General features: G+C 42.2%; 1 protein-coding gene across 2 annotated transcripts; it reads right to left on the bottom strand.

Moving 5' to 3' along the window:
• Positions 1-2,886: 2,886 nt before the first annotated feature.
• Positions 2,887-9,321, bottom strand: LOC137324189 (required for drug-induced death protein 1-like). 2 transcript variants are annotated; one of them, XM_067988327.1, is made up of 3 exons: positions 9,114-9,321; positions 8,727-8,830; positions 2,887-3,416 (listed from the first exon to the last, which is right to left on the bottom strand). In XM_067988327.1, the coding sequence occupies exons 1-3, from the start codon at positions 9,241-9,243 to the stop codon at positions 3,297-3,299; spliced, it is 354 nt and encodes a 117-aa protein (XP_067844428.1). In that variant the 5' UTR covers positions 9,244-9,321; the 3' UTR covers positions 2,887-3,296. The 2 variants fall into 2 exon arrangements, with proteins under 2 accessions (XP_067844428.1, XP_067844427.1); XM_067988326.1 differs by having other exon boundaries at positions 8,727-9,247.
• Between the last annotated feature and the right edge of the window lie 148 nt (positions 9,322-9,469).

Below are 9,469 nucleotides of genomic sequence, written 5' to 3'. Positions count from 1 at the left end.
CTAGCTGAAACATGCATACACTCCAACACCGGCATACCATGGCTACAGTGTGTACTATCAATGGATGCATTGTAACAAGTCGCCAAGGCTTTTTCGGCAACATCTCCTAAACCTGCACCCTCCACCACCTATAAGGGCAATGATGATGTGGAGATGCCGGTGATGGACTGGGGTTGACAATTGTAAACAATTTTACAACACCAAGTTATAGTCCAGCAATTTTATTTTAAATTCACAAGCTTTCGGAGGCTTCCTCCTTCCTCAGGTAAATGGCAGCAGGCACATGGGAACAACTTCACCTCAAAATTCCTCTCCAAGTCATCCATGATCCTGACTTAAACATATATAGCGGTTCCTTCTTTGTTGGCAGGACAATATCCTGGAACACCCTACCCATCAGCATCGAGGGAGTCCCTTCATCACATGAACTACAGCAGTTCAAGAAGACACATCACCACCTTCTCTAGGGCAATTAGGGATGGGCAATAAATGCCAGTCTTGCAAGTGATGCTCACTCCCCAAAGAATGATAAAAAGAAGGCAAGCAGTACTATAAAAAGTTTGTAATTGTGGCAACCATTGCACAAACCACATGGATTGTTTCTTACATTGGCTCATCTGAGACATTAGATGACTGAATAAAATTGGTTCTTTATGTCATAGATTTTCAAGTTGGGGTCTATAAGATCATCAGATTTCTGCCCATCAGGCACATTGTCCAAGAATTCGGCATGATATGTTTTCCTTTCACTTTTTTGGGTATTTGTTGATTTACTACCATCCGATTTCAGTTTTTCCAATTACAGCACTCTTTTTCTTTTCGAAGACACGGCGGGGAGCACCTAAATTCTGTCAATATTTGCAGGAGGTCCCAAATACAGAAAAGTTTGAAAATCTCTGCTTTATACTGACGTGTCATTAAGAAGTGTGAGTTCAAGAGTCATACATGAAGATATAGATTGGTCAGGCATTGCGATAGAACCATAATAAAGACATAGGGCGCTAAATTCTCCTGCAAGAAAGCGGTACGTGTGCCTGGGTGATGTGCCTGTCATGGTTGAATAGCTGCCAGTGTGTGTGGCCTGTGAGTTATGGGTGGGCAGCTTGCAACAGTGGTAATGTGTAAGGGTGAGAGGAAGAATCTGATTGGAAGAGTTGAGTACTGATGGAAAGAGTGTAGCACCCGTTGTTTCGGCGCTAAGCGGCCACCCGAAGTGCCAAGATGGCGTCTTGGCTGCACACGCACGTTTCCAGCGTGACGTGTGCAGGATGCTATCTTGGTATAGGAGGTAGCGCAGGCGCAGTTAACGAACACCGGAAGCATGTAAAGTAAGGAGAAAATGGATACAATCAGTGTGCAATGCTGATTTAAAGTGATAGATTCCATTTTGGGTCTTAACGCTCAACTCAACGCACAGTCTTAACCCCGACCACCTGAACATGTCTTAGAGTGTCTGGAGGACCCCTACAAGTGCTATTTAAAGGGAACATGCAGGATTTACAGGTTAATGGCTGGATTATTGCTTCTGGCTGCCGAAACATTTGTAACTGTTTTTGGAGGTCTCCTATACTTGAATACTAGGGCGCGGGGACATAGCATAACATTTAGAGCCAGGATGTGCAGGAGTGAAGTTAGGAAATGCTGCTACACGCAAAGGGTTGGAGAAGTTTGGAACACTCTTCTGCAACGGCAGTTGATGCTAGCTCAATTGTGAATTCTAAATCCGAGATTGATAGATTTCTGTGAACCAAGGGTATTAAGGGATATCGGGCTAAGGCGGGTATATGGAGTTAGGTCACAGGTCCACCCTGATCTCATTGAATGGCGGAACAGGCTCGAGAGGCTAAATGCCTCTGCCACTTGTGTCTGGGTGATGTGCCTGCCATGGTTGAATAGCTGCCAGTGCGTGTGGCCTGTAAGTTGTGGGTGGATGGCTTGGAACAGTGGTAATGTGTTAGGGTGAGAGGAAGCATTTGATTGGAAGAGTTGAGTACTGGTGGAAAGAGTTTATTGGTATGTGGGGGATGGGGGGGTGTAGTGCGTAGTGCAGTTGGTAGGAGCCGCCACTTGACAGTTGACTTCACTCACCTTGACCACTCATGTCAAAGCATTGAACTTCTTCCTGCGCAGCATCCACGTTCATGATGCTGTGCGCCTGGCATTGACTTCGTCCCCTGCTGCCTCCCACTGCCTTTTGGGTATATGTCTGGAGGGCCTCTTGCCACCCCCCCTTCCCCCCGCGGATATAGGTTGTCCCTCCTTCTGTTCACCTCATACACCAAGGCCTCTAGTCCATCAGCAGAGAACCTTGGTGCACGCACTCTCACAGGCCTGGTACAAACTCAGATCGGCAGATTGATGAGGTCTGGCTTGGAGTTTGGAGGATGTGGGATTTAGGGGTGCGCAACCTTTATTTAATGTTTTAACATAACTCATTAGCATATAAATATAGGGATGGGACCTGCATCTGCGTTTTACCTGTGCAATGTCTGATCTTCGTTCAGACTCCGTGCATACAGCAGACTGTTATTTTCAGCAAATAACAAGTACTAGCTACCTTTAAGAAATTTCTAACAGACAGCCTGCCTTTAAAAGATTGGAGCTTCCCCTTGCTGGTGGCAAGTGCAAATTGCATGGAATCCTCGTTCAACGCTGATTTCCAACGTAGACTGCAGGTAAGTTCTCAGGCCTGACGAAAGTCTCATCCTGCCTGCGCGGAGGCCATTGAGCGTGGGGTATTAGTGGATTGTGCTACCCCCGCCCAAAAACAGGCCCTATCCAATTTTTTTTCCCCCCATAGATTCTTAGCACCTATTGTCTGTTGTTTCTCACTAAAATGGAAAGAAATTAAAGGTTTTTTAAAAATTACGATTTACAAAAAAATCGTTAACATATAAAATCTGTAATTTAATGGCAATAAGCATAAGGGGGTTCCATCTAATGAACATTCTTGAAGACAATTCATGACAGCACAAGCCTATAATATGTTAGCAGTAGCAATTATGAACAAAAAGCCATGTATTTGCCTTAGTATTATCAATTATCCTTATTAAAAAGGTAATGCATGCATTAAAGATTTATAATGCCAGCATCTATTGTGGCGTTTCGCTTTAACTTGTGACAGAACAATCATTTAACATCTTAATAACTGTACAGTTTGATGTTGAGCACAAATTAAAATATATTTTAAAAATTGCTGAAAATTTGAAGTTACAAACACCAGATTCAATATGCTGTATCATTACAATATAAACATAATATGAGGCGATGAAATCCCTCAAGGTTCAGTCAGTCCTTCAGCGCATCTCAGCAATCACGGTGAAAGGTGCTGCATACGGCATTGTATAATTGTTTGCAAATTCTTGAACGCCAAGTACAAAGTAATTCCATCCAGCACGAAGGGCTTTTAAAAAGTTCTAAAGAGAACAAGTAAAATGTGCATGATTAGATGGTTGAATATTTGAATTGTTAAAAAACAGGCATCCAAAGTACAAATTATGTCAACATTATTCTATTCTTCAATTAGGTAATGCCTTACTTGAGAGTCACTCTCAGCAGTGCTCCAGCACACTGCACCACTGTGTGATGGATATGATTTCTATTTGTGATTTCCAAACAGGCGGCTCCCAATGTCAATCACAGTAGGTAGTTGCCAAGTGGAGGCTAGGCACTTCCCCACTGAAAGAGAAAAAAAAACATAACGCCAACTGTCCTATTTTGATGAAGTCTTTTCTCTTGCTCTTTGGATACTGGAGCAGCTTCGTTTGCTAAGAGTCTTCTCTTCCCTTCTCTTTAATGGAGAGTAAGAAAATGAGGGAGAACGCCATTGAATCTTAGCACTCCCAACATTCTATAGGCATGCAGGAGTCAGGAGTGTGATGGAATACTCTCCACTTGCCTGGATGAGTGCAGCTCCAACAACACTAAAGAAGCACGACACCAACCAGGACAAAGCAGCCCGCTTAATTGGCACCGCATCCACCACCCTAAACATTCACTCCCTTCACCACCGGCACATTGTGGCTGCAGTGCGTACCATCCACAGGATGCACTGCAGCAACTCGCCAAGGCTTCTTCGACAGCACCTCCCAAACCCATGACCTCTACCACCTAGAAGGACAAGGGCAGTAGGCATATGGGAACAACACCACCTGCACGTTCTCCTCCAAGTCATACACCATCCCAACTTGGAAATATATCGCCGTTCCTTCATTGTCGCTGGGTCAAAATCCTGGAACTCCCTAACAGCACTGTGGGAGAACCTTCAAGACACGGACTGCAGCAGTTCAAGAAGGCGGGTCATCACCACCTTCTCAAGGGCAATTATGGTTGGGCAATAAATGCTGGCCTCGCCAGCGACGCCCACATCCCATGAACAATTTTTTTTTTAAATGCAGGCCAATAATGAAAGCCCTGAGATATCTAATGTAGCAAGTCTGTTGAGGACTACAAGTGGGGGGCAGGCAGTGCACAAATGGACCTCAGACCTGGTAGTAATTATTACTGTTTTCCTTTTAAGAACATTACAAACAATGTATTGAACAAACCCTGATACTGCCTGCAATACCCTTTACTGTTTTTTGCAGAATGATAGAGACCAGGACTGGACTGGTGCATGTGATATCTGTAAAAGTGGTAACAGCAACCAGCACCAAAATATCTGGTGCCCAAGGTACTGACTGTAGCACTCCCCTTATAATCTCAGGGCAGAAGGAAAAGATTTCATTGAATAGGTGGCTAGAGAGGTATAAAATAGACTCATGTGCTGACAGGGTTTGTCACACCTTGATTTCAATGGGGTTGGAGAGTAGTGTGTGTGTGTGTTTTGAAGTGTTTCTCTTTTGTATATTCTTTCACCTAGCTAACTGAATGTAAGCACCATTAAAACTAAAGCAAAGCATACCCCCTAATAAATCAATTTCAATGCAGACTTTTCACAATTTTTAGGCTCATGAAGGTGATGAATATCAAAGCTAGAGAAATATTACACTTTTTCACTCATTGCCAGCCTCAACCTTGCTAAGTTATAGCTTCATTTAAAAATTTAAAGTTCCATTTATTCTGCCCCAACCAATGTGCTATTACCTCAACCTAAAACAAGCACACTTTCCTGCACTAGTGTCATCTTTACACATCAGCAATACCTGTTTAGGAACTGGGTAGAAACTGCCCAAACTTATTTAACAGAGGAGCCTTACTGCCAATAAAGAGAGTTGGATCCAAATCCAGGCCTCAGTGTCCTAACTCATTGTTTCCACCCACCCCACAGGAAATAGGTGATGTTACCAGATCTGCTGCATGTGGAACGTGGACTGGTCTATTTGCACAGTAAATCATAGAGGAGATCATTTCCCTTGTGCATAATAGTATATTGACAATTTTAGAAGTGAATATACTGCATGTCATGAAAGGAATTTATTTTCCTAGGTGGGGTGCATTTTCCAACATTTTGAAACAAATTGTTATTTTCTGGTATGTATACTACTTAATGTCCCACTAAGTCGGCCCAAAAACTGTAACGGTGAATCATTTACATTTTGGTAATCTATACACCTATGCTTTTTGCAGCCTAGAAATGAACTGTTGGTGATAGTACGATATTCCTCTGTCCACTGTTTTAATGCAGGTATTACCCATTTATTTTAAACAGGTAAACACCTCAGTTAAAATAGCGGAGAAAGGAATGTTATACAAACAGGTCATTCATTCATCCACTAACATTGCCAACAGTAATTTCTAGGCTTTGACTTCAAGTGAATCACTAATAATATGACAGTATAGTATAAAAATAAAGCTGTTAATTCCAGTATTCACAGCTCCTCTGTTAAGAAGCAGCCCATACAGCAGGACCTGGACAACATCCAAGCTTGGGCTGATATTTGTACTTCATAAGTGCCAGGCAATGGCCATCTCCAAAATGAAAAAACCTAACCACCAGCACTGAGTCCTCAGTCAACATCTTGGGTGGGTCACCATTGATCAGAAACTTGAATGGATCAACTTTATCAACACCATGGCTACCAGAGCAAGGCAGAGGCAGAGTATTCTGATTCACCTGCTGACCCCTCGAAGCCTTTCTACCATCTACAAAGCCCAAATCAGGAGTATGATGGAATGCTCACCACTCAGCTGAACGAGTGCTATTGTAACGACAGTCAAGAAGCTCAATACCATCCAGGACAAAGCGGTCCAATTGATCGGTTCTCTGCATTGTAGTAGCAGTATATGCTGTCTACAGGATGCACTGCAGCAACTCACCAAGCTTAATTTGACAGCATCCTCCAGATCCATATCCTTACTACTGAGAAGAACGTCACGGAAACACCAAGACCTTCAAATTCCCCTCCAAGTCACACATCACACTACCTTGGACATATACTCCCAATCGTCATATACTCTCATCATCGATGGATCACAATCCTGCAATTTTCTACCCAACGCCATTATGAGAGCACCATCAACACAAGAACTGCAGCAGTTCAAGGATGCCCACTACCACCTTCTCAACTATGGATGGAAAATAAATGCCGCTTTGTCAGCTCACCCACATCACAACAAAAAGGAGATGCAAGCTTGCTTTCCATATGCATTTTTCATTCCTTCCCCCACTCCCAGAGATAACCTTAGGGTTGATATTCGTTTGGGAGGTAGGAGACAGAGGATAGGTAAAAAGGGAATGTGCTCTGATTGACAGAATGTGACAAGTAGTGTTCCCCAGGAATCTGTGCTGGGGCCTCAGCTTCCCACTATATGTATCAATGACTTGGATAAGGAATAGAGAGTTGTATAACCAAGTTTTCAGATGACGCTAAGTTAGGAGGAATGGTAAATTGTGTAGATGAGAGCAGGAAGTTACAAAGGGACATAAACAGATTAAGTGAGTATGCAAAACTGTAGCAGATGGAGTTCAATATGGGGAAGTGTGAGGTAATCCACCTTGGATCCAAGAAAGACAAATTGTAATATATTCTTAATGCTGAATGACTAGAAAGTGGAGTAGCAAAGAGATTTGGGTGTTCAGGTGCACAGGTACAAAAAGTAATCAAAAAGGCTACTGGAATCTTGGCCTTTGTCTCAAGAGAGTTGGAATATAAAGGGGAGGAAGTGTTGCATCAGAGCTTTGGTCAGACCCCATCTGGAGTATTGCATTCAGTTCTGGGCATCACACACAGGAAGAATATATTGGTCTTTGAGGAGGTACAGCACAGATTTACCAAAATGATACCGGGGCTAAAAGGGTTAAATCGTGAGGCCAGATTGCATAAACTTGAGTTGTATTCCTTTGCATTCAGTAGGTTGAGGGGTGATGTGAGGTGTTTAAAATGAAAAATGTGTTTGATAAAGTAAATACAGAGAAGCTATTGCCTCTGCAAAGGGGGAAATCGAACAAGGGGGCACAATCTTAAAATTAAAGCTAGGCCATTTAGGAGTGAAATCAGGAAGCACTTTTTCCACACAAAGGATAGTGGAAATGTAGAATTTTCTCCCCAAAAAAGCTATGGATGTTGAGTCACTTGAAATTTTCAAGACAATCAACAGATTTCTATTAGCTAAAGGTATCAAAGGACATGGATGAAAGGCAGATAGAGTTGAGATGCAGATCAGCCATGATCTAATTGAATGACAGAACAGGCTCGAGTGGATGAATGACCTAATCTTATTCTTGTGTTAGGAACATAGGAACAGGAGCTGGCCATTCAGCCCCCCGTGCCTGCTCCGCCATTTGATAAGATCATGGCTGATCTTATCAAATATTCTTAGAAGTAATGATGAATTTGTACAAAATATTGAGTCACAGTTAGAGCACTATGCGCAGTTTTGGACAGTGGCAGGGAGTAGGTATGGAGATAGAAGGCTGTGGGCCCAGGGTAGGCCAGCAGCCTGGCAGAGGAAAGAACTGGACATGGGGACGGGAGGCTATAGTACCAGGAAAGGGATGCAGGCCCAAAAATCTTTTTTTTTAATTTAGAAGAGGCAGCATGTGTCGGAGTGGAAGCAGCAGGTGGGTAAGCAGCAGGAAAGGTCAAAAAAAGAAAACATTCTTTAAAAAAGACCTTAAAATATAAAGCAGCACCACCTAGAAGAATGGATGTGGGAGAAGCCATTTACAGTGCCACTTATGGTAAGATGACAAAAAGGTAAATATTATGGCAAGTTTGTATAGTTTAGCTTTCTTATAGTTTGAAGCAGATGTTACCCAGTTGCGAGAAACCATGACAAAGTCATGACACTGGAAGCAAGTGTGACAAGGATGTGCAGACACAAAGGAATCTTGGGGGGGGGGAGGGGTTTGTAACTGGCTCGCAATACAAATTAAACCAATTATATGTTTTCACCACAGAGGTCTGTATTCATTGTACCGTTAGTTTAATCTATTAATCATTGTAATTCTTATTCAAACAAAAGGGGTCCCAAGACCGTGCAGAGGAACCAAACTATAAGATCTAATCTAACCTCCAAATATTAAAATTATTTGAAGGAGCGCAATATATTTTTAACAAGGTTGCATCCGATTTATATCCAGTCCCCATTTGGCTGCACTTCGTCGATTTAGCTTTGCAAAAAAAATTACAACCGACAGGCAATGTATCAGTTTATTTGTATAAAGATCAGTTCAGAAACACTTGAGCAAACACTCTCTTTACCATTCAGTAATTAGGATAATGGTTTACCCAACCTTTCGAATTTTCAAAAGTTTAAGATTCTTCATACTTTATGTTTCTTACCTTCTTGCACTTTTTAAGCTTTTGCTTTCTTTTGTACTTTTTGTCTGCTTTGCTCTCCTCATTCAGACATTCTCCCAAAGACTCGATCAAAGGCTCGTATCTTTCTGGAAGAAAAGCAATGTGAACCTTTTTAGAATTATATGTCCCTTTCAACTGTTCTGGCTCTTGAAAGCTTTCGGGTTGATGCCCATCTGCTGTTTCCTGGGTCTCGTTAACAGGCGGCAGAATATTGACCTGTTTCGATGTAGTTTTGGAATGTTTTCTTTTTCCCCATTTAATTGGTTGATCAACTGGAAGCAAGTCTTCCTGGTCAGTTTCAATTACATGACATTTGTCCCTTTTGTCCGGAAAGGTGGTAAAACTAGTCAGTGCTGACTGCATTCTTACCCTTGATTTCATGTTTTCCACAGACATTGTTGTAATTCCATAAAAGCAGAACGTTTGCACTATCGCTTCCAGATAAACAATGTAACCTGCACTTTGGCACTATTGGAATCCCAACCCTTGGACAGTTCATACTCCTTATCTAATTTACATGCATCAGGCTGAACCAATCGATCGAAGTTGTATCTTCTACACTCTTGCGCAGACTTTTTGACAAACACTTTCTGAGAGCAGAGGAGACACGGTTACGTTATTTAATAATATTGTTGCTGAACAATGTATAAACACTCCATCAGCTGCAACAATCCTTCAACATAGAAAAACACCCCAAGGCACTTCACAGAAGAATGGGGATGATG

This window comes from Heptranchias perlo, chromosome 8 (genome assembly GCF_035084215.1).
Source record: "Heptranchias perlo isolate sHepPer1 chromosome 8, sHepPer1.hap1, whole genome shotgun sequence".
Classification (NCBI taxonomy): Eukaryota; Metazoa; Chordata; class Chondrichthyes; order Hexanchiformes; family Hexanchidae; genus Heptranchias; species Heptranchias perlo.
This window is presented reverse-complemented; position numbering and strand designations above follow the sequence as displayed.